We start from the raw sequence: 26,532 nt of genomic DNA, 5'->3' as shown, positions 1-26,532 counted from the left end.
TTGACATTAGGTGTTGAAACCTTTTCGAGGCAGAGCACACCCTGAACAGGTTGCCAGTCGGTTTCAAGGATCTCAGAATAAAGTCAGAAAGCCTCCCTCACCCCTACAGGAAAAACTATTTTTATTTAATCTAACTAACACAAGTACAAGGTGAACATCAAAACCCCACACAGTAAAGACTGCTCAGATGCAGTTTTATAGCCAGGAACTTTTTGATGCCACAGTGCTGACAAATGAAACTCTATGCCGCCCTCTAGTGTTCATAATTAGTACTTGAAATAAACTAAACTAAAAATCTCTTCTTAGTTTTGACCAGTGTTGTATAAAAGAATGTGATTAGGGGGTGAACAGCCCTAAATTAAACCTAAATGTGTAGCTCTGTTTTAGAATGAAAATGTATTCAATATTTTTAGCAGCTATTGATTGATTGATGTCTTTATATCAAACATGTTAAATAATAACAGAACAATAGTTAAAAAAAAAAGATGAATTACAACAGCAAAAATATACCATTGATTTGATCCACAAACACTTTAATCTCTTGATTTACATGTATGAAAAAAAGAGTAGGAAGAAGTGTAAACTTATTTAATCCTACCACTTTATTCACTACCGATTTTGTCTTTTTAAATACAACAAACAATTACCCATATACAATCAAACAAACAATATACATATTCACAAATAGTCCATGGCTAATCAGTAGGTGTGTTGAAAAAAAAAAAACGATTCGGCGATATATCGCGATATTATATTGCGCGATTCTCGGATCGATTCAAAATGCATCCATATCGATTTTCTTTTTAATTAAAAAAAATTAAAAAATATAAAATATTTAAAAAAAAAAAAAAAAATCAACATGTTGACCAGCTCGTGTTTTTTCAAAAAATCTAAAAAGAAAGTATTAACTTTCTGCATTTATTTGTTGTTCTAGGCAAATATCTCAGTTAAGTTGCACTAAAGTCAAAGTTGGTTTAAAAGCCACAGGCAGATTGTGTTATTTTTTTATTTTAAGTTGTTGGCACATGGCATGTTAAAGCCAATGTTTTGAGTGTAAAATATGCCAATAAAATGTACACATAATGTTCTCATGAAGGTGTACACATTTACAGATTAGTTGTTTCTTAAGTAATTTTTTAAAAAATCGTAATAAACGCCTTATACTTTAATATCAGGATATATCGTATTGTATCGTGACAACACATTAGAGAATAGCTCCAAAGACACACAAACTGTCAACAAAATTACACAAAATGACAGAAAACTACAGGAACAACAAAAATACAGGAAGTGACCCCAAAAACACACAAATCGACCACATAAATGCAGAAAATGACAGAAAAATACACAAAATATAACAAAAACACACATAATGACTCCATAATGACAAAATAAAGACAAAAAAACAACTTTCCCCCCCCATGTATTAATGCTCAGATCAATTATTATTCTAATGCTGACATAAATATTGATATTGTGGCCCTCGGATCAGATACAGTCACATTTTTGTGGCCCCCACTGCGATAGAGTTGGCCCATTCCTGCTCTAGTCTATTGACCTTGCTTATGCCTTATTACCTAATGCTCTATTGAGTCTATAACTCAAAGTAACATTGTTGGATGAAATGGATGAGTTTGTCCTGCTCTTACCAATGGTGTCTGAGCTTTTTTGTGGTGTTGCAACACGGAGGAATATCTGCTGCCTCCATGAGTGTCGATGGCTGCACGAGGGACTGTCGACCCCATAGGCTGCACTTGGTGACGAAAGAGCAGCTACGTCACTGAGAACACACACACACACACACACACAGATGTTGATATTCAATAATAAAGTTGACATGATGAAGACCCAAAAATGAGAAACAGATCCTTTTCCATTACAGTGAAAAGGAGCAGTGCTACGTTCTTGCCGTAGGTGTGTGTACCTGCTCTTTGACTCTGGACAATCATTCTCATGGACAGGAGCCAAAAATTGAAATTTCAGAAAGTTAGGGACAGAGGATGAAGAGTGGAGGCGAGCACGCAGGTCGCCAAGAGAACTAAGAAAGAAGTGACAAAAATGAATCAGAAGACAGATGGAAAAAAGAAACATGGATCCCATTCAGACAGACAGGCAGCGGTTTGAAACAATGCTGGGTTATTTTTTTGTGTTACTAGCTTTTACTTTTTACTAAAATGCATAACTTCAGCTCATTACAGTTTCAAAATCAGTTTTTTTTCTTTTCTTTAATTGTTCAGTAGGAAGTGACAAAGCTTTTTTCTATCTGAATGGGAACTACTAAAATATTGGAGTAGTTTAAAAAGAAAATGGAAGGATTAAAATATAAATACATAAAACCAGGAAATGATGAACTCACAACCAGACTCTCACCTTCTTTTAGTGAGCCGAGCTCCTGGTGAGGATGAGGAGGAGTGATGTGGGACCAGAAATGAGTGGGAGGGAAGACAGGGAGGAGCAGGGGGAAGAGTGGAGTTGTTGGGAACATGTCTGAGAATAAGCGCACGTGAGGACAGAATAGAGGAAAAAAAGTGTGGAAGGAGATAAATTAATGAAGAAAAATAGGAAAGTGAAAACTATCTTGAAGTAGTCAATGCTGGACAAAACCGTGCATCAGTGTGTGTTTTTTGGAAAAAAAACAAGCAAATAATCACATCTAATTACATATTGAAGAAAACATTTTAAAAAAAATTCCAAGCCCTGTTGGTACCGGTTCAGCCTTATGAATACTGAGCTATATGTCTATTGTCTAATGATCAAAACAAAGCAGCATTCAAAATATGTTCTTATCTGGTTTCTAATACCAAATCAAACACACACGATCCTCACTTGCTCTGGAGTGGAGTGTCCGTGCTGACCGAGTAGTGTCGTACAAGCTTGGGTTTGTTGGCTGCAGAAGGCTCCTGCAGTTGGTGAATTGAAACATGCACTGGGGAGTACTCTAGCGCTGAGGTGGGGGTGGGGGGGTGACTGTAGGAGCTGGCTCGTCTACGGAAGCCCTGAGATTTTGTGTCACCAAGTAAAAAGGAGGAGGAGGGTGACGGGGGCAGAGAGGGGTCGAGGCGCTTTAGGTCTCCGGTCGAGTTGTGATATCTGAAAATGTGACATGTGACAGGGGTAGGAGCATGAGAAGAAATACATGAAGTGGAACAAAATACCAGTTAGTAATAGCACTGACCAAGACGTATTTAAATACCAGACCAGCCACAAACCCTAAAACAAGACCAACTAGATGTTTAATCAAAATAAACTATGTAAAAATCACTGACCATAAAAGGGAATCCTTGTTGGTGTGTGTATGTGTGTGTGTGTGTGTTTACTTTAGAGGACTGTTGGGTCGTAGGTGAGAGGAGTCAGGTAAAGGGTCATCTAGAAACGACTGCTCCTGGCTGATGTTGACAGTACAAATGGAAGAACTGCTCTCACTTCCCTCACTGTTCTCTCTCTGTGCTCGTGCTTTGGTGCTTCCCTGCAAACAACACGCCACACACACATATTATCACATGTAGCTCCCACAAAAAAAACAACACCCATTCAACCAAATAAAGGGTCAAAATAAAGATAAAGAAACAAAACTAAAAAACTACCAAAGAGAAAATTCTTACTCATGCTATAGATGAGGGGTGTTAAACTGGAGCAATTTGATCTCGTGTGCCACAGATTTTATGCGGGAAAACGTGTAATTTCAACAATATTGTGCCCTAGTTTGCACTTCTGGCTACGTATACATAAAACACAAAATATGTAAGAAAGCGACAATATCCAAGCAATAAGTGATCGATATCAGTCCCAACAGGGTCTTCACTTTATATTTCCTTGATTTTGTTTCCAATTTCTATTCAGTTAGGATAAATGTTATTTAAAAATTTCATGAATATTAAAGGATATTGTAAGAATTTTTTGTTTTTCTAACAGTAAAAATAAAAAAGTAACATTAAAAATGACTTCCATAATGCTATATAAGCACTGCGAGACCCTGCGAGTAATTTTGAGTTTCATTTACACAATGATTTACGTTTTTTATGTTATTTTTTCTTTCTCTTGTGGGCCTTGAGTTTGACACATATGCCATAGATAATATAGATAAATGTCTTTTGCTCTTTTGAAAAGTACAATTTATTATTTAACATAAAATAAGGTAACTGTTCTAACCTTAAGTCCCTAATAGGTCTTTGTTGTTCTATAGCAAAGTCAAGTATCGGTTTTTGATTACAGCAGATGTAAAACGTTGCTAATCGTTATGTAAACGTTTGCTGGTACAAACCTATCATTCTGTCAAAGGGAAGTAAATATTGGCATTACCTTCCAAATGCCCTCCAGAGACTCGGTGAGTGATCGCTTGGCTCGGCTCTTGAACTGCTCGAGTCTCTGTCGACTGCTGCTTTGCTGCTGGGCCTCTGGCAGAACCAGGACTGCACTCTCACACAGCTACAGACATACAGGATACATGAATACAGACAGAAATGACAGAGTGTGTGTGTGTGTGTGTCTCATCCACTTCAGTGTAGGAAGGGATAAGTGTGAATGAGTGTGTGTGCGTACCTTGTTCTCTCCAGGCAGTGTGTGCTGATGGCACCTCTGTTTCTCCTCATACAGAGTCCTCAAAGAAGCCATCACCAACACATTTTCCTCCTGATCACTCTTTGGACGTGATCTCTGGACAGAAAACAAACAGTTTTTAGTCAAAATGAATAAAGACATAAAAATGATAAATACAGATGATTAATATTTCGATTTATTACAAGTTGTAATATAACTTTAATGATTCATATAAAAAAAATGCTGTTAAAAAGGCCTCAGACAAAATAAACCAGAGATTCGCAACCTTTTTTTTGGTCATGACCTCATTTTTATATCACAAATTTATGGTGACCACAGAGACTTTTTTCCTCTAAAAATGTGTTTTCTGATCCTGTTTATTATGCTGTGTGTATAATAATACAGAGTAGCCAGGATTAGTGCACAAAGGGACAATATGCACCAGTTCAGATTACATATTTGTTTTGAACTACATTTATATTTGAGAAAGTATATAATACAGATGTTTGAAATTGTGGGCATTGTTTTAATTTGTGAAAATAATAATTTAAGCTCTTTGAGCTGTCTGCCTCTTCCTGCACTATACATGTATTTTGGTGATATGTATTGTTTTTTGAATTTTGCAAAATAGATTAAAAAAAAAATTTTTTTTTTAAAATGTACATATATATGTATTCAGGGTGAATTACATTTTTCAGTTACAATTACGTTTTCAATTATCAATTACAATTTAATTACGATTACAGTGACCAGCATTTTTTTCCCAATTAAAATAGTTTTTCATCCTCAGAAAGCCAATTACAATTACGTTCTCAATTACTAAAGTTCAATTACAATGAATCACAATTACTGAGACTGAAATAAATAACCGCATAAAACTTAACCTTCCTTTTGTGTTAGCATCTCTTATGATAATGGCTCCTAAATCAGCTGTAAAATACCCTAAAAACAAATATCTATCATCTAATTTCTTTCCTATCTATTGGTTACCTTGTTAAGATTCCTAATCAATAAGTATACCCTTTGATTACATTTTTTAAATGGTAAAATGTAAGAAAGTTTGATATGAAACTTTTAAAAAATTAACAATATAGTTGTAGAACTGTACATAGAACTGTAACATGGTTCCACAGTTTTGCATTAAATTATAAATGACAATTTTTATAGAATTTTCATGGTAATTACAATTACAAAGCGAATTATAATATCTAAACTTAATTACCGTACAATTTGATTACAATTATGACTACAACAGATTTTTAAAACTACAATTACAAATATAATTACGTTATAACTGTAAAATTATCAATTACATGATTACAATTAGAATTTGCCCCAACCCTGATATATATCTCATTTTAATCAGTAATTTATTTCCATTTATTTTCTATTACTAGACATTTCAAGCAACCCCAAAATTTAAAAACCCTGGAATAAGCTCTCTCACCATTTTCCGAGATTAATAGACCAGTGCAATATAATGCATTGTACTTCTATGTGTCTAGGGTTGATCAGCTCATGCCAATACACTAACTACACAAATTAAAGTTCTAATAGCAGCTATTGAGTCGATAACCCAGGATGACAGACTAAAAGTTCAGTTTGCAGTGAAACCACTAATCATTAAAAGGAAATGTTTGAACATATTGAGTCTGATACCACTGTTGCAGTTACACTTCATAACCAGCAGATGTCAGGAGAGGAACAGATCATTTCAAAGACAATCCTTAAAGTGTGACAGTTCCAAGTAAAGTGTTCATGGTGAATAAAAGATCCAGTGGTATTCACTGTACCATCATGCTCTCAAACACTGAAGCTTGCTCGTGATTGTCTAGCGTGGCCGAATGCCTCTGAAGCTCCAGCTTCGCTTTGGAAGGGTGCAAACCTGAAAACATTACAAAAAGGAGTAAAAGCAGAAAAAAACCCTTAGATTAACACATGGAGTAATCATATTGTAAAATAAACATGCAAAGTCTAATATGAATATTTCCTACAATCTATGAGAGGAAATATTTAATTTGTAGTTTACATATTGACATCTAATTATACCAAAATGCATAAACACATTTCATTTTGTCATGAAAAACTTTTAATCATGCATCATACTACTCATTGACACAAAGCTCCTCCCAGCATTTAGTGTCAATCTTTAACGAGTCTAAGTTTTACAATTCTCTTTATTCGTTTTGTCAGGAAGTTCCAGGAAAGCGTCCAACCTTCTATGCGCTCACACAGTCTGTGGAGCTGCTGCATGGGGCAACCGTCGCACTGCTGGTTCTGGGTTTTTGCACTTTGCTGCTGGGCTGCAACATAGAACGCCTGCTTCAGGGTCAGCATGATTTCATCCACCTGCAACAGCACAATGGAGAAACTTTTTATGCCAACTAGCCACACATCATGACATCTTTTCTGGCAGCGCATTTACCACAACGGCAAAAAAAAAAAAAAAAAATATGATGAAAAAAAATTAGATAGATCTGTAGAGATGGAGTGATCTTAGTAAAAAATGTTGCAAAACAAGGGCATCACAGTTCAAGGAGAGAGACTGGAGTGACAAAATGATATACAGAATTACAGATGCATTATTTTGTAGCTAAGAAACAGGGAGTCTCTTTCTGCTGCTCCCATTGGAAAGTGCATTAACAGTAGCAGAAAGCAGTCCACATTGATCCTGTTTTAATGATTTTAAGTGTGTGTGTGTGTTAAACAGTCCACAACAGCCAGTGAGACCCTCTCACCAGTGATTCATCAGTGCATTGGAAAACATAGCACACAAAGTGACAGCTTCCTCCTTCCACTGTCTCCCTGCAAATGAAGCCAAAGTGATCCACATGACGAATTCCCTGGAACGTAATGGTTTACAGGTCAAAAACTGTTCACACTCATACACAAGACAGGCGGCTTTAAGCAGAGGCTCCGTACCTGTGAGCAGAAGGAGATTTCTTTGAAACTCTTCTCGATGGCAACTTTTTTAGTGTCTGGACTCACCAAGTAGATCTGAGACCTGCCAACCTTTGACACAAGGAGCATGTATTCAGTTTAAAAAAAAACACAAAATTTTTCTTTCATTTCCGTAAAGTTTTCCATCAGCAAAGCATTTTATTTTTCTTGTTTTAAGGTGTTTGGGGTTTTCTTTGTCTTCAAATCATTTACATTTTTTTTTTACTCATTTCACATGGCCTAGTGGTTAAGCACGCTGGGCTTGTAATTGCCGGTTCAAGCCTCACCTGGGCCATCACTGTGGGATGTTGAGCAATTCCCTTAACCCCGAACTGCTCCCCAGGCGCCGCAAAATGGCTGCCCACTGCTCCTCAGGGATGGGTTAAATGCACAGGACAAAGTCCATTAATGTAATAACATTACATGGCCAATTAAAGGCGAAAGCCTCAATTTAATTTAAAAAAAAATTTTTTTAATTTTTTTTTCTTTTGAACAGATCTAGATGATCAAAGACTAAATAATTATTCTAGTTGAAATTGAACACTATGTTGAAGCTCAGTAAGCCACTCTGGTCTCTGTAATTGACTCTTTCACGAGACAATACTGAACATGCAGAAAACGGAAGCTCGGAAATAAAGAACTCATGATGACAATGATGAGATCATTCAGCCTCATAAACGCATCTTTCTCTGCTGATAGCTCAAATTGACACCAAACAAGTCCCAGTGGTTCCTGTGCCAGTGACAAGTATTTCCTGTCCTTAGTACGAACAGGGACTTTCCCAGTACTGAGAGCTTGGGAGTGCGACCAGGTTGATTTTGAGACGCAGTCAGCATTGGTCTGTGCTGAGTTAGTCATTAAAGCACGGCCTCCCTATACCAAGCTTGGGCTACAAAAACAGAACATGTTGAGACCTTTAAAAAGTCACACTTTCAGGGGGCTGAATGTTTTTTTTTGTTTTTGTTTTTTTTGAAAAGCCGAAAACTAATAATCAGTCTGTTGTGGAGAGGGTCCTCTAGCACATAATAACCAAATCCTTTTAGAAAACCAGACAGACATTGGTCATTTAATCCAACATAACCATTATGAACCACTGAATAGTTTTACTTTTACAATATGATTTAATAAAAACAAGAGCTGAGCATTGTTATAGAATACTGAATAGTAATAAAATGGCTAAACAAATGTCAGGCTGAATATAACTAATATCTATTATCTACATACAAAATATGCTGCACTAGGAGAAAAAAGAACACATCGGACAGTTACACAAGCAAACCAAAAGAATTTCTATTTCAGTCAGAAGCTGAAATCAAAACAATCCCACTAACAACAAAGGCACTAGTGCATCGGTGGCTAGCTAACATCTGTATGACTGATTATATGAACTATCATGTAACTGTTTGGGTAGATTTTGTGCTTTTTAGTGTAAATCTTCAAAGTCTTCCTTTCTGTGCAAAGGCTTGAAACTTGAGTTGCTTCTATTTACATGAGGTTCTGTGTCTGTGTGAGCATGGGTATCTATTAAAAAACACAAACATGGTGCAGTTCATGTTTTCTCTATTTCTAGGCGATCCCTTTTATTCTACAGTTATGAAGTAAGGAAATGAAAATCCTAATTTTCTTTTTTAATACTGATATGGGGAATTCCAGCCTATTTTTATTATTTATTTTTTATGTGGGTTTGTGTTGCTGCCTTACAACATTACCATAAATAGCATGGTCCTGTTCTCCTGTTGGCTGGTGGGCTGAACGTGAGCAGATCCACTGGCTGGATCCATGCCAGAGTTAGAAATCTCCGGTGAGAGACCGTTTTCATCCAAAGCGTGCAGGGAAGGGAAGCTGGGGTCTTTCTTAAAAAAAACTGGGCTCTTCACAGTAATGGGGCTCCCTGGAGCACCACTGCCAACATCACCATTTCCAAGTCCGTTGGACTGAAAGCTCAGTACCCTCTTCAACCCACCCACCAATCCACCACCATTATCTCCTTTACCGGAACAGGTCCCTGAACCATGAAGCTGGCTGAACTTCTCGATGCACTCATCAATTAAGGCTGGGGGGGCCTTTTTGTGAGCCACACTCACAAGGCCACAGAAAAGTACCTCAAATTTTTTGGCAAAAGCTGAAGGAGAGACAGCATGTGTTGTAGAGGCTGTGGTTGCAGAGAGAGATGTTCCCGTCTCAGAGGAACCGTCACCTCCAGGGTCAGAGGAAGGCTTGTTGGGCACAGAGCCGTTGTCATCATTACGGGCAGAGTTTTTACCAGCCTGCCTCAACGTACTGATGATTTCAGGAACCTGAGGAGAGAATGAGAAAAGCTGATAACACCTACTGAAAGTAGTTTTAATTGATCATGTATTAAGTCAGTGAACTGACCTAACACTCAAATACTCAAAACTGTTCAAAAGTAGGATTGGGCATTACCAAGTACCTTGCAATACGATACTGTCACAATATTTGTCCCACGATAACAATATTACGATACAGCAATTCTGTGATAATTGGTATATTGCAAGAAATTTCATCCACAATACATTACGAGTAGGGGTGTTGAAAAAAATTAATTTGGCGATATATTGCGATATTACGTTGCGCGATTCTCGGATCGATTCAAAATGCATCCATATCAATTTTTTATTTTATTTTATATATATATTTATTTTTATTATATATTTATTTATTTAATTTTATTTAACCAGGAAAGTCTTTTCCACTTCAGGAGACATTGTAACTGTACCTGGGCATGTTGACCAGCTTGTGTTTTTATTGAAAAATCTAAAACGAACGTACTAACTTTCTGCATTTATATGTTGTTCTAGGCATAGATCTCAGTTAAGTTGCACTAAAGCCAAAGTTGGTTTAAAAGCAAACGGCAGATTGTATGGCATGTTAAAGCCAATGTTTTGAGTGTAAAATATGCCAAATAAAATATATTTCATACATAAAGTTCTCATGAAGGTGTACACATTTACAGATTAGTTGTTTCTTAAGTCATATATAATTTAATTTGCAATAATCGCCTTACACTTTATTATCGGGATATATCGCATCGTATCCTTTGAATCGATCGGATACGAATGCCAGGCCATACACACCCCTAATTACGATATCTGTGTCACTGAGGAAATTTAGACTTTATTGACTGCACTGAATCCATTTCACAGGAATTACAAAACATTGTCAATCAATTTCACATGAATGACAACTAACAACGTGTATACTGCACAGTGGCTCTTCTAAACAAACAAACACACACACACACACACACACACACACACACACACACACACACACACACACACACACACACACACACACACACACACACACACACACACACACACACACACACACACACACACACACACACACACACACACACACACACTATATCCACTCCTCACCTATTGTCTCATTGGACTGTGTATGCACTGCATTATCTCTGTGTATATATATAGTTTTCGTCATGTCTTGTATGTTGGAATAAAAAAATAAAAATAAACCAATATTTGGCGCCAGTGTATCGATAACGTACGACAAGACGAAATATGGAGATATATCATAGTATTGATATTTTGGCACACCACTAATCAAAAGCCCCTTTGGCTTGCCCTGGAATAAAACTAAAAGAAAATGTAAAGCATACGTCATAAAATCTTCCCTTTCAATACATCAATAGTGTCATAAATGTACACTTAGACATGTTTGTTTGTGTGCTTGTGGCAGACAAATTACTGATACTTCCTTACATTCTCACCTTATTTCAAAGACAAAACACACAACATCTAAAATTGTCTAACTAGATCACATTTTAAACTATTTATTACTAGTTTTTCCTCTTAAATTTGATGCTGTGATCATGCTGTACTGTATTTAGTATTTACTGTATATTGAAGTAAATGCTAGGCCAGTGACCCTGAAGTGTATCATTGATCCATTTCTAATAAGCAAGAGGCATTTGCCTAGGCAAAAAAAAAACAAAAAACTAAAAACTTTTCATTTGAAAATAAAATGACAATAGTGTCAAAGCATGAGGTTTTTAAATACTGTATATTTACCAACTGATTAGAAGAAAAAAGAAAATGTACCTTCAATAGCTTTTCAACAAAGTTAGCTTTTAGCTAAAAGCCAACAAATAAAATAATGATGTCCTCAGTAGTAGCATCACTACCTGCCACCACCTTCATTTATTATTTCACTTAGAAATGTAGTAGCTCCAGACTACAACTTTGCAATAAACATCAAAAGTGTAATTTTTTTGGTCAAGCTGGGTTAGTTGGTTATTGTGGCCTGCTTCCCAAAGCCAGACCAAAATTAATGACCTGTATTATTAATAAGAGAAGGCATAGTTAGGTGACTCCAGGTTGTGTTTAATTCACTGTGACTACTAGCTTCAGCCACACTCTGTTTAGGATTTCTTCCCAGGAATCGACGTCCAATAAACGTCACACCTCACACGAAACTCACCTACGTTATGGTGTTTGGTTAAAAGGTTTCCTTCTTTAACTGAAAGGAAACTGAATCCAGACCTTCCGCCTCAAAGCAACCTTTGTACACATTTTTCCATTTATTTGAAACCTCTCATCCTTTTCCTGACCATCCTTCATCTCTGGCCTCTTTCTCTCTCTCTAAACTCTGCTGACTCATGTTTCTTTGCAGAGTTCACTTTTTTGTCATATAAAACTATTAAGGTTTGACAATTTTCCATGACTCTATTCAGATGCAGAGTTGCCTTAAGCAAACTACCTCTTTGCCAACGTGTCCAAGTAAGGACAGACAACTTGATCAATTGCAAATGAGTGTTTGGAAAAGACAAACACACTAATGTGCAATATGATCATAGAACAGATAATGTACAATCGCTCTGATGATCATGTGCTCCATACCCACAAGCTTCATACCCACAAGTACAGTGTTAGCTCGGTTACAACCTAAGATCTAAACAAGGGAGAACAGAAATTACATGGGTCATTATCATTATCCTCTGTCAGAATTGAGCTAGTGATTTTGGTAACACAATGTATATGAATATCACAAGTATACATCAATAGTTTACATGTAGGCGTTCAATGTCATCACTGGTTTGATATCAGGTCTGGAGAAGCAGGTAACGGGGTAGTCAAATCAAGATGTAAATCTGCTGCTTGTGTGTGACTTAAAGATAGGGTCGGCGATTTCCTCTTTATGTTCTGACAGAAATTAAGATCTTATGTGCTCTAAAAAAGAAACGGAGAAAATCCATCATCTGTAGCAGCTGTAAATCTGTAATAACTTCGACCAATGGAAAAAAAACGAACCGTTTTTTTTAACCAATCACGTCTCCCTGTCTCCCTGCTCGTTCTCGATCCCTCGCAAGCACAAGCTCACACTGAAAGCGCATCACCGCTGACAGAGTTAAAACAGAGTTTTTGGTCACGTTTTTTAACATATATGATGGTAAAGTTTATTATTTACTTACTGCTGAATGAGAAATGAGACAACAAAGTTTCTACACAATACAAGCGTTGAGCTGAGGTCTGCTTCTGCAGAAGCTGTGGGCGTGCATGTGAGTGAGACGGAGCACAGACGGGAGGGGCGAGGGGCGTAAAGGCGGAGCAATCAGGGGGCTTCATTCAAAATCATGCTAGCTTTTGAAAATCACCTACCCTACCTTTAAACTTACTACAAATGAACAACACTGTCTATTGTTTACTTTTTTGTCAATTCAACTCTGTGTGTAAAATCCCCTTTTGCTTCAAATATCACTGTCATTACTAATCTACCTGTGAAAGATAACATTATTTAATCTGCAATTTCTACATACACCAATAGAAATGCTTCTGGTGTTCAGGGCTCAGCATGTTAAACACACTGGTGATGTAATAGAGTAAGAATCATGAACTAGAAAGCCAATGAGTGAATCAGAAGCTGTTTGCTATGCTAACTGACGTCAGTACTTTGGGATGCCTGAGCAGCCACTAAATGTGCCTTCTCATAAACACAGGAGCATTCTGGTCCTGCTGTGTCTTGCCTTGGCATGAGGTTTAGAAATTCCTGTTTGCTTAATAAAACAATACCTGCCCAAGACTGAAAAACAGGCTCAACAATTGCATGACGAAGTGTGTCAGCTTTAACCGTCAGGGTAAACAGATGGAGGTTTTGATTCTCTGACTTTTCTTTTGTTAAAACTTTTGCTAGAAAAGGTTGGGGTAATGGGGCCACATTTTAATTAGCATTGACAGCCAACATTATGACCTTTAAAAACTACTCTGTTAATAAAATTCTAACAAAAGAGTCACTGTACTACTACTGGCCACGTCATTTTAGTAACTGTATATTCCAGACAGCTTTAATTTGGTCTAAAATGTGCAAATCAAAGAACTTTTTACACAAAAAAAGGGCATTTTTATGAACAAACTATAGCTGTTCATCATCCTTTGTGACAAAGTATGCTCACCTGACACAGAATAACACATGGAATGAAACCGGTGATATATGCCATTGCTGAAAGGTAGCTATTATCCTATTAACATCAACAGATGTATTTATTTGAGATCATTATAAAGTAAACAGCCCTAGGGTTCATTTTCAAGAGTCCTGATTCCTTGAATGCATCCTCAAATCTAAACAATTTAAGGCATATTTGATGGTAACAAAGTATAAATGCTTGTATTAGACGAACCAGTATTCTGTCACACGTCAATTTTGATCACACGGTCCAGCTTCCAGTATCTGCTGAGTGTCATCATTCTGCCGTAAGAACAGCTTCTGCCATCTGTACAGGCCCTCCATTAGCGTCATTTCATTCTGTGCTCCCTGCCAGCGTATCCCCCCCCAAAAAAATCAAAGCAACAGATACATTTAACCTGTCAATTTAGTCTTTTCTTCACCCTCTTTTGTATCCTACCTGGTGTTAGTGTGGAGTCACAGCAGAAGAGAGCATGCTTGGTTTTCTTCATTGGCCATCTCTGGCCTCTTTTTCATATATTTCAACCCACTCACTCGGTTTTACCCCAACAGTCATTCATTTTTGTTGCTGATATCTGCTTCTTTGCTGTTTCGGTGCCTCATTAACTATCTCGCTAACTCCCTATTTAAAGGTTTTACATAGAAAATTATAAATACTATAATTATGAATATGCTTTACCTATTTTTCAAAAAAACTGATATTGTAATCTGAACTATATAAACAAGCACAAGGTAATTCATTTGCCAATATAATTTTGATAAATGTTAAATGAAGCTAGATTTGTTGCTGCATTGATTAAAAATATAATTATCTATGGTTTCTGATGTGTTTGGATTGATAATTGAAATGTACACTTTAAAGTTGAATAACCAAACTTTGCTCTGACATTCCAGGACAGATTAAAGTATGAAATTCCTGAAGACAGACTTCTATTTATGTCTGTTCATCTTTATTCCGGGATTTGTCATCTAAACGCCGACTTTTATCCTCCACCTTTACTTCTCTCCTTTTTTTAGACGAATTGTTGAATGGCAAAACATTTGATTTGGGCGAGTGAAATAGGAGCGCAAAGGGAGTCTGACAGAGGGTTTGCTTTTCAAACAGACACAGCACACACTATCTGTTAGCAGACCGTTTACATACTGATCTGAGACAGGAAGGCAGTTGATCCTCAGACTTTGCCACTCACTGAGGAATAACATGCAAAAGCCTGGTCTCCCTTACCTTAGCAACTTCTATTAAAAAGAACTACTGTAGTGCTGGCTGAAAAAAAAGGAAGTTACACAAGCACTAGTGGAAAAACGAGAAGCTTCCGTTTAGTGCAACGGACTAAATATTATCTTTAGTGCAAAGAGGTAAAAGGTGATAATGTCAAATGTAATTACTACTCCCTAGAAAACAAAATGACATTATTCTGTATATTTATGTCAAAGGACAAAAGTTTTGGCCATTGTTTTAACTCAAACGTCCCAAACAATGTGTAGCAGTCGCAATTGCTGAAGAAAAAACTGAAGCATTGAAGAGGTTTGGTGAGACCATGGACCATGGATCGGCTCAGAAGAGATTCTGGTAAACCATTCAACGCCTCAGGGAAGGGAGGCAGCAAATACCCGACATGGGGACGGGGAGCAATGGGGATATGGTTGGCTAGTAAAACACATACTTTACAGACCTCCTCAATCCTACCAACACGTATTCCATCGAGAAACCAGATCAGGGAACGCCTGGGGATGGGTCGTCCAATCTCTGGGGCAGAAATCTCTGAAATAGTGAAACAACTCCGTGGAAGTGGAGCCCAGGGGTTGGAAAAGACCCGTCCTGCGGATCAGGCTTTGGATGTTGTAGATAAGGTGAGGTAAGGTGTCTGTTTAATAGGGAAACCTCAAATTGAGTGGTTAACTTTCTCTTCGCTGTTACAAGGATATGGAGGGGACATGGGAGTTTGCCCAAACTATTCCACATTTTGTGGATTTGGATAGTATGAACATGCATCCCGAGGCATCTTGCGGAGCAACAATCAAGGACAGAATATCTAGATGCAGCCAGATTGTAGAGGGAGTCAAGTCCAAGGGTCAGAGAATTTTGTTGGACCTATCGAGCAACAACGTCCAGCTCTAGGCTCAGCACTTCCAAGTCTGATGCCATGATTCTCAATTGGAAAGGGGTGGTTTGCCAATTCTAGGTCAAGGAATCTTAGGACCTTGTTTGTGAACGAGAGTAGGATGGAGCAGGAGATCCATTCTTTGAGGGATTACATCTCACAGCTGGCCTGGGATTCCCCATTAGGAGCCAATGGAAGTGGCTGGGGAGAAGACTTATCTGCTGAGAACCTTTACCCAGTGAAAGTGGCAGACATCTGAAAGGAACTCAAACATTAAAAAGCAATTGTGGGCCAAGTGGTTCTTTAAAGGGCCCATGTTATGCTAAATCAACTTTTCTGTGCTTTAAATATCATAAAAGTGCGATATGGGCTTCATACACATGCCCAAAATGTGTTTTTCATTAATTCCCTCAATCATTAGTTAGAGGGTGATTTGCTCCTTTCTTACTGCAGGGTGAGCCCAAACACCTCGCTCCAATTTGATGATGCGTTCCCACTTTGATGACGAATTTGAAGCGGCACTGAGCCGGAAAAGCCGCACCTCCAGGAAGCTCTCTGCCGTGATTGACATGTAAACAGACACGCCCACAAAGGTAAGCATTTCAGCGTCCTTCGCGCAGTGCTATGTATGTATTTTCTACAGTCTATGTATGTACCTATGAACGCCCAGCACCCATGCTCTCTCTCATGTTTATAAAGCAGTATGAGTTCGGCTACGGAGTGGGTGGGAGGAGGGCGGGCCGTCCTCTGGCCCTATGTCACCGTGCAAGGAGGAGGAAGTCAGTGTCCCGTCTATAGACACGCCCACTCATGAATATGCATATGTAGGCTGCAAATCAGCCTGTTTGCGTAGAGTTGCTCAGAAAGTGACTTTTGAGAGGCTAAAACTCTGGAAATGGACTATGTTTTTGGGGCTCTTAGAACAAATGAAAAATAGCATGACATGGGACCTTTAAGAATGATTCAATCATATTTCCAACCACACACACTAGGCTTAATAAATAGCAACTAATGTAACCTACCATTGTTGGTAGCTTATGAGCAATTCATACACCTAAAGGAAAAAGGGACAATACTATTCAGATCATGGTTAGAAACCATGGCTTTGAAACCAACTGCATAGCTAACTGCTAAAATACCAGCAAGATGTCTTTGTTTCTGAACATGTTTCATCAGATGAAGAAGGGGATTTTTAAATAAGGTGCTGGTAATGTGTTAAAATGGGGGAAACTGACCATCACCAAGGCCTGTCTTCAACCTCTGTTACCCCACAAATAGCTGGCCCAAGGTATGTATATATTTATATGCCATCACAAATTCAGTTTTTCAATTTGTAGTTTTAGTTCAAAAATAATGGAGAGCTTTGAAACCCTGGACTCTCATGGTAGGGTTCACTGCCTTCATGCCCAGTAAGTATTCTCCCTTCAGTTTATGGCAGTATATCCTTTTAGGGTCATGGAATCAAATCCAATTCAAATAACGACAGGTTATATGCTGGACAGGTCACCCATCTATCATCAGGACACAGAGGGACACATAATCCTAGTCACATGAACACAATCACCCTTTAGAAATTCTCATGGGTATGTTTTTGGACCGTGATGGGAAATATAAGCACCGTGAGAAAATCTACAAACACGAGACAACACAAGAGAGAACATACTCTACTTGTATGCAGAAATAATAAAACCAATACCTTTCCAATTGTAGGGCAGAATTGTGACACATTTTCCACACTGCAATAGTTATCCATTTTTTAACATATTAAAAACGGATATATATATATACTCTAAATATACATGAAACATAGATATGACTGATATTGAACATGGACCATTCTAAGCAAACACCTGAAAAAAAAAAAAGTTTAATGAAGTTCTTTCTACAAAATCACCATAATAAATTACCAACTGGCATTCATCCAGAATAAACCATTCTTCAACTATCTGTAGGGTATACTAAAGAGACAGACATCCCACATTTACCAAGACAGCAACAGGACCAGATAAAAGACATATTACAAATGTTTCAAAAACAATGATAATATAAATGTCAAGAATTGTAATGATAGTTTGTGTTTGAACGTAAAACGTACTCACAGATACAAACTAGCAAAAATAAACAGGGATGAGTAAAAACTACAACTAATAGATCTAATGACAGAATCATAGAAAATACTTATTACTGTACTTTTATTACAACAACATGCCATCGGCATTTTATGCTGAAATTTGGGGATTACAGAAAATGTGTCAGTAGAAAATTGTTGTGATGAGCCAGCCAGCCAAGAAAAACTAACAGCAATGACGAGGCAGTTGAAAGTCCCTCTTTACATGGTCATGTGCCTTGAGTAGCATAACCAGAACTAAGCAGGGTTCAAAGATCAAAACACACATTGCCTACACACAAAAACATAGAGAAAGATAACATGCTGTATGTTGTGTGTGGTCTCACAATGACTCTGGGTAATTGAAAAACAATCCCTCACGAGAACCAACTGTGGTGGATTATCTAAAGAAATATTTCACAGGACAAAACAAAATAAACAAATCCTGATGAAGTACTTTTTTTAAATCCTGTGCTGAGTCAGAGCGAAGCTTTCAACTTTGACAGAAAGGTCACGAAGGCTGAGGTGTGAACAGTGTCTTTATCTTTGACAGTGTGGTGTGAACATGTTTTGCACTACATGACTAAAAGTCCCGACGGGGTAAATTTGAAGGCAGTGAATAAAGTTAAAGTCAGACTGCTAGACAAACAGATAGACAAGAACAAAGGTGACGGAAATAGAATTATTACATTCATATCAAAACTACTGGTGTTCTCATCCACAGCTGAACATTCAATAAGATTAAAGAAAGCATAATAAGCATTCCTCCCCACAAATGCATCCCAAAGACAAAAACAAACCAGCACATTACACATGGAGAACAAATACACACCCAGCTGCATCTGCTGAGATAAGAGCAGACAGATTAGGTGACATACTGTATATGTGGACTTCTTGCCTCCTGTTCTATAGTGAAATCCTGGAATAAGCACAATGACTAGGGGTGAGTGGGCTGTGACTCACTCACACTCATAAATGCAGACAGGATTTTCATGGCCTTAGTTTTAATGATATTATAAATTGAGAGGTGATATATCTTTAGCTTTGGACTGGTTAACGAACAGATATGAAAGTAGAGTATTAAAGGGTATTTATAGTATAAATAATAATGCATTGGAATTATATAGCGCCTTATTTTTGGTCACTCAAAGCGCTTTACATGGCATAATTATTTAACTCCACACTTAGTGGTGGAAAGCTACTATTGTAGCCACAGCTGCCCTGAGGCAGACTGACGGAAGCCAGGCTGCCATAGTGTGCCATCGGTCCCTCCGACCACCACCAACACTCGCTCACACACCACATTCATACTAGTAGGCAATGTGGGTGAAGTGCCTTGCTCAATGACGTGGCTAAAGCGGGATTCAAATTTCCAACCCTTCGGTTATTGGATGACGCACTCTACCACTGAGCTCTATGAAAGATCATATATGTTATAGGAATAGAGCTTTAGCCAACTAAAGTAAATGCTTGTTACTAAGAATGTGACTTTCTGTGGAGCTATGGTTGGTCAGCGCCATCTTGCCTCTGCAGTGACACTAAGTCATAGAGGATTGTGATTGGCTGAAGTTGTCGTATTGTCTGATTGGCTGAGCTGCAGCCAATCAGACATTACAGCCAGCTCTTTATTAGACATGTAACCTAACGCTGGCTGATAATAGGATATCTGCGGTACATGACCAAAACAACTGCAGCTCAGCCAATTGGACAATACTACGACGACTTCAGCCAATCACAATCCTCTATCACTTAGTGTCAGAGGAAAGATGGTCCTGACCATACCTCCGCAGAAAATCACATTCTTCGAACTCTTTGCGGCTTCACAAGCATATTTGATAAACTTTTATTTGCTAAACCTTTTGTGACGTACACCATCTTTTGATAGAGCTTGTAAATAAAATTCAGTACAGGTTCCCTTTAAGGTGGAAAAACTGTACATCCTTTGTAATTATCTAGGGCTGCACTGAAATAAAAATTACTGGCAAAAACCAAAAACCAAAAATGAGGAAACCAAGTCTGAAAACCGAAACACGGAAAGAAACTATTATGTCAATGAATAGAACCATTGCATATATGAGTACTAACTGTGTACTTATAACCTCACTAAACTAAAGGCATTGCAATTGCATGGATTAATATTAATGCTTCAAAGAATAAATCACTTAAAAATTATGATTTTTTTTTATCTATTTATTTTTTAGCACCGACTGTCACAACATAAAATTAAATAAAATGTTTAACTTGACCACACTCGTGTTCTTTAAATAATATTAATGTACAGACCTATTACTCACTGGGTTGCTGAAAGATCGTACAATTAAAGATGTTCTCTAATAAAAACACTGAGTTAATTTAAGTTTTTGATGAAGAGCAGCTTCTCTGCTTTATCACAGTGAAGTCTGTTCCTGACAGTCTCTCATTTCCTGCTTTCTTCCAACACTCAAGTAATGATCTAATGCGGATCAAGCACAGTCGCAATGAAGTGCAGAGGATCCAAATAGATCTCAGTGAAACGTGTGCTGACTAGGGGTGTTGGAAAAAATCGATTCGGTGATATATCACGATATTACGTTGCGCGATTCTCAGACCGATTCAAAATGCATCTTTTTTTTTTAATTTTTCTTCTCAACCAGGAAAGTCTTTTCCACTGCAGGAGACATTGTAACTGCACAAAGACGTGAACTGAAACCTGGGCATGTTGACCAGCTTGTGTTTTTTCAATAAAATCAAAAAAAAAAGTACTAACTTTCTGCAATTATTTGTTGTTCTAGGCAAATACCTCAGTTATGTTGCACTAAAGTTATGTTGCACTAAAGTCAAAGTTGGTTTAAAAGCCACAGACAGATTGTCTGTTATTTTTTTATTTTAGGTTTTTGGCACATGGCTTGTTAAAGCCAATGTTTTGAGTGTAAAACATGCCAATAAAATATATTTCAAACATAATGTTCTCGTGAAAGTGTACACATTTACAGATTAATTGTTTCTTAAGTCATATATTAAAAAAATCGCCTTATACTTTAATATCGGGATATATTGTATCGTATTGTGACCTATGTATTGGGATACGAATCGTATCGCCGGATGCCAGGCAATACACACCCCTAGTGCTGACAGACTCTTATTAAGCCTAACCTGAGGTGTAGTTTGGATATTTTTGTACAAATGCAATTCTTCAAGATAGTGATATTCCAAGTGTGACTTATTTTGCAAAACAAATGTCTCACATAATGTGGGTTTTCTGAGAGCACACACAATCCAAAATGTTCTTAAAAATAACATTATCGACTAGTCAAATTTTAAAGACTCATTTTTACGCTTAGCACGAACACAAGCATGACCTGCAACATCCCTTAGCCGATACAGTTACTGATACTGTGTAAAACAAATGAGCAAGGCTAACAGTTCAATAGAAATGCATAGATAACAGTCAGCCCGAATAAAGTCAAGCACCGTTTGTCCTGCAAAGGTTAAGCAGGGATGGATGGAGTCATAAACTATGACTAGGCTACAAAAAACTAACCACCCATCAACATTCCCAGCACTGATGTTACAAAGTTTTCTAATTTCCTATCTGATAAATACATAACATTCAAATAAAGAAGACTTTGATAGGATAAAACCACCGTTTGGCAATTGTCACTCATACACATGAACACACCAACTTCAACCTTGAGCCGTTCGCAACAACAACAACTCCAAGGCTTGAGACTTGTCGTCAAGAGATAACACAACAAGAGTTTACTTTTCAAACAAACCTTAGATTTAACACAAAACACAAGAGCAATCAGAGAACACAAAACCTCCACCAGGTGCCAAATCCCCTCTTTGCCAGATATTTGCAGTTATCTGGATCAGTGAAGACTAAAGACATTTCTAGTGGGTGAGCACTTGTATGATCAAATCAGAAAGGGAAATGTGCAAAATGACCAGCAGGGGTTGTTGTAAAACAGCTCAAAAAATGAACACAGAGATTTTTCTAGTTTTAAAAACTGATTCAGATTTGGGGATATTTAGCTTAGACCATTCCTAAAAATCTTATCACTTCCAATTCAGAAATTTCCTGAAAATTTCCTCCAAACCCATTCATTCATTTTTGAGTTAAATAGATAAATATTTAAGATAGTTTAACAGATAAATAAATAATAGGCAGTGACTATCCGTACGGTTGCCACATCAATATACCGATATTCTATCCGTATGCAGCGCCCCTCATTGGCCAGTTTAGGTCACGTGACAAAGACAAAACCTAACCCTAAAAAGTGTTGCGATATAGGGTTATAACTAAGGTTGTGCAATTAATCGAAATTCGATCAATACACTCAACAATTACAAAAATAACAATCAAGAAAAAACAATTACTTAAAATAATAATAACATTTTACAGTTGTTTTATTTGCTAAATAAAACAAACTTCCACGATTTCAGATTAATACAAAGAATAAAGCTCGGCATGCACGAGAAAAAAACAATTATTAATACTAACATTGAATTGATTAATGCACGCGCATGCAAGCTCCTCTGCCCTGCAACAACAACTTTTTGGTTGACAAATAATAATCGTTTGAATAATCGTGATTTCAATTATGACTAAAATAATCGGGATTGTTATTTTTTCTATAATCGAGCAGCCCTAGTTACAACCTAACCATAACCATAATACTGCGTTCACACCGAATGCGTCTTCTGCGGCACCGGACGCATCTGCCTTACGAAACGTACCGCAGCGTCCGCAAGATCAAAAAATGTCCCCATTCGCTTCATACGAAGGAATTTACACGTCTGAAGTGAAGCCCCGCCCACCAGTGACACATCCAACTCGGTGAGTTTCACTGCCTGCTGAAACGAGGAGCTGCGCTCCTTTTTCTCCTCTCATAAACATAAACCACCAGTGAAAAAAGCCGGTGTGATTAGCGGCTAATGCTATCCTAGCTCAGTGCTACAGAGAGAACTTTTACCTGCTACTACCACCACCTCGCTGATTCTCCTCAACGCCAAATCCTTCCTAGTCCGGTTCCGGTTATAAAGGCCAGGTCATACAGCTCCAGGTGGTCACACACAGCTTCTACTCCATGGTTGAATGGGTGAACAGACCAGTGTCTGTGTTGATGGCCTGACGTCATCGTCAACAAAGACTCTGAATGGCTTTCGTCATGCAAAACGGTCGCAGGAGTTCAATATTTTCAACTCTTGCGAATGTCCGGATATGAGTAAAATTGGGAGCCGCACTGCCGCACAGGATATATTTCCCATCTGGGACGCATCTATCCATTGACTTTGTATGTAATCTGGATGTACGGACATTTTGTGACGCATCCAATGTGAACGCAGCATAAGATGCTACGTAGGTGAACTTGGGTAAATGTACCAATAGCACCGGGGTTTGTCCGTACGGCAACCGTACAAATAGACACTTTCTAAATAAAATAACGCCAGTAAACACATAAACCCTCTTGGCAGAGTTATAAGCAGAGCCACCGAGTGACTATTTTAAGAAGATAAATGTTGAAGTTAGTGAGCCACTGCTCTCTTCACTTGCATTGAAAGTTAGGTCCATTGTCATATCTACAGTAGCGCCTCCAGGAATAAGGGAATGAACTAATATGATTGGTCATGGCAACAGACAACAAAAACATACTAAAGAAAACTTTTAAGGGAGTTTGAAAACATGTCATCACATAAAATGAATAACTGACCAACAGGTGACCAATGTTGAGATGAATCTGCTGCCACATGTTTGAAGTCTATGACTAAATTTAACCAACAGCAGAGGGGGATGTTTAATGACCATAAGAAGAAGAAGTTACAACGACGAGCTGAATAAAATGTAAGTGAACACGTTTAAAGTTCAGACTGAGACAGAAACAACTGACACTCCATGTACTATAGCATAAGTTGGGGGAGTTCAGCTGAACTTGGCTAAGCACAGGTTGAGCTAGTGTTGCTAATGCTAAGGCTCCTCAGTGTCCCCTCAGTCACACCGACACTCGGACTCACACTCACGTCTCTCTGCTGCGGTTTGTTGTTAAACAGGCTGAACCGCTGCAGTCTGGCTCTCATCCCATCCGCCATCAACTCCCACCGGCTCTGAGCGGTTAGTCCTCAGGAAGGGGCTCCGGTCGCTGAGTGACACTCATCGTCTCATTGGAAAAAAGTTTATTTGGCCGTGGACGATCATTATGCGGACAGGACTAGTCAGGTTGGACAACAGGAAGCCGCCACATCCAGCCGAAGACCTCCACAATAAGAGCAAACTACAACCCTCCCTTACAGAGGCGGTCATAACCCGAGGCTGAGGGGGCTTCTCTTTAACAGAGGTGTAAAGAAAGAGAACTGATAGGTGCTACTGTAGTAGAAGTACGAAATTGTAGTCAAGTACAAGTAAGTCATACATAAAATAATGAAGTACAAGTAAAAAGTAGCTCAATTAACTTGTACTCAATTAAAAAGTTACTAAATTGTATTATTAGTAATACAGCTTGCCACAGTTCCCTTGCATACAAATATGTTATCTGTATATGTAGAAATGCAATTCATTATTTTAAAATGTACTTAAGTACAAGTAAAATTACTGATTTAAAAATCTACTCAAAAAAAGTAGAAGTGCCCATAAATTACAGTAATGTGAGTATTTGTGATCCATCTGCATCTCTGCCCTTTGGTTATATGACTAGATAAGAAACACTGACAAATCCCTACATTAGATTGCTTCAACCAGGGTTAGCCTATTTAAATAATGTAACCCAATATGTTTGTAATAATGTGACAATATTAACAAATAAAAACATCAATAATAATGATACTAATTATAGTAATACATACTATTGTAAAAATATGTCTCTACTTCTAATGATTTAGAGTATTTTCAGTTCCTGGGTAATAGCACTCAATTAGGTAAAATAATGGATACAATCATCAGGGCAGTGTTTTTCAACCTTGGGCTCGTGTCTAGTATGTCTAGTAATTAGTAAAAAAAAAAAAATGTAAAAAAAAAAAAACATTACTGATCGAAAAGTATATTTAAATTATTTCATATTTTATTTATTTAAATTAACACATCACACACAAGAAATACCAAACAACTGTATTCTATGCTTAAACTTTTAAAAATATAAATCTAGTTCAAATGAAATGCAGTATAAAAATATCTTGTCACTTTGTGCACTAATGCTGCCTACTCTGTATTTGTAACACACTAAAAAAATAAATAATTCTAATTCTAGAGAGAAAGAAAACAAGTCCCTTTATCACCTTAGTTACAAACTTTGCTCACTGAGGACACCTGCTGGTCAATATTTACGGGGTGTTTTTTTAGCCACAGACACGCAGACAGACAGAGATTCCTTGCTTTATAGAATAGATTGCTGTCGTTGTCTTCTTCTTTAACTTTGGAGGAAACCCCGGTGTATTTGAGGTGAACGTGTCTAACTTGTCTTGAGAGGGAAGGGGCTGAGGAGCACTGGTTCCTGCCCGGGAGCAGTTAAAGTTTAGGCGGTATATGTGTGGGTGTGTTCCCCCCGAAGCTGTTACATGTTGCATTGATGTGAACGACTGAACACAAACAGAGCTTCCTGTCAGTCTGCTGCTGAAGGAAGAACACACACACATCCACCACAGGAATGAGAGGCCCTGGAGGCCCTGACCGAGTTTCTGAATACATGGATCATTAGTGATGATGACCCAGCAGTGAAACAGACACACTCACTGTTTATAGAAAGACTCTTCAGAAAATTATAAGCTACTGTGATTTATCTGAGAATAAATAAAAATATCAACAGATACCATAATTCATATGTGTCAAACTCAAGGCCCGGGGGCCAAATGTGGCCCCTTGGGCTCATCCAGTTCAGCCCGATGGAGAAAGATTAAAAAAAAAGACCACACAAAAAAAATAAATAAATGAATTATTATTGTTTAAATTGCCAACTGATTCGGTTGTAGATATCTCAGTGACAATGAAACTCCACAATATTTGGAGGATCAGCATGTGTTTATCACATGAATGCAGTCATTTTAAATCTCAAATGAATGAATGAATTAAATAAAAAATTTGTCACAAAATCAATGAAATTCAAAAGAGCAAATTCTGCAGGGACTGATATTTGTCACTTTTTGCTTGGATATTGTCGGAGCCTTACATATATGTATCATTTATACGTCAAAGTGCAAACTTGAAGAAATTATCCATGAAATTGCTTGTTTTCCTGCCTAAAATCTGTGGCCCACCAAAAATCTAACTACTTCATATTTGGCCCCTGAACTAAAATGAGTTTGACACTCCTGCCCTACTGAATCAATGTTATACTAACTATTTGTAGGAGTGAGATAAAGCCTGACAGATTTTAAGGGTCGATACTAATACTGGGGTTTTGATCGATAGCCAATATATCGGTAAGAACACTG

General features: G+C 37.8%; 1 protein-coding gene across 4 annotated transcripts in view; it reads right to left on the bottom strand.

The window, feature by feature from the left end:
• Nucleotides 1-26,532, bottom strand: part of tbc1d1 (TBC1 (tre-2/USP6, BUB2, cdc16) domain family, member 1) — a 52,039-nt gene that overhangs the window by 18,943 nt on the left and 6,564 nt on the right. Inside the window, exons 1-13 of one of the 4 annotated variants that reach the window (XM_028461667.1) lie at nucleotides 24,127-24,358; nucleotides 9,186-9,773; nucleotides 7,459-7,548; nucleotides 7,275-7,379; nucleotides 6,753-6,885; nucleotides 6,330-6,421; nucleotides 4,540-4,653; nucleotides 4,300-4,425; nucleotides 3,318-3,466; nucleotides 2,827-3,090; nucleotides 2,371-2,487; nucleotides 1,925-2,038; nucleotides 1,650-1,780 (exon numbers count right to left, since the gene is read on the bottom strand). In XM_028461667.1, coding sequence (XP_028317468.1) covers nucleotides 1,650-1,780; nucleotides 1,925-2,038; nucleotides 2,371-2,487; nucleotides 2,827-3,090; nucleotides 3,318-3,466; nucleotides 4,300-4,425; nucleotides 4,540-4,653; nucleotides 6,330-6,421; nucleotides 6,753-6,885; nucleotides 7,275-7,379; nucleotides 7,459-7,548; nucleotides 9,186-9,773; nucleotides 24,127-24,201 — 2,098 coding nt within the window. In that variant the 5' untranslated portion in view covers nucleotides 24,202-24,358. Of the gene's footprint in view, nucleotides 1-1,649; nucleotides 1,781-1,924; nucleotides 2,039-2,370; nucleotides 2,488-2,826; nucleotides 3,091-3,317; nucleotides 3,467-4,299; nucleotides 4,426-4,539; nucleotides 4,654-6,329; nucleotides 6,422-6,752; nucleotides 6,886-7,274; nucleotides 7,380-7,458; nucleotides 7,549-9,185; nucleotides 9,774-24,126; nucleotides 24,359-26,532 lie in introns of those variants that run through there. The other 3 variants (XM_028461738.1, XM_028461519.1, XM_028461601.1) reach the window with 3 other exon arrangements.

The sequence above is a fragment of the Gouania willdenowi genome, chromosome 1, assembly GCF_900634775.1.
Source record: "Gouania willdenowi chromosome 1, fGouWil2.1, whole genome shotgun sequence".
NCBI classification, from domain to species: Eukaryota; Metazoa; Chordata; class Actinopteri; order Blenniiformes; family Gobiesocidae; genus Gouania; species Gouania willdenowi.
This window is presented reverse-complemented; position numbering and strand designations above follow the sequence as displayed.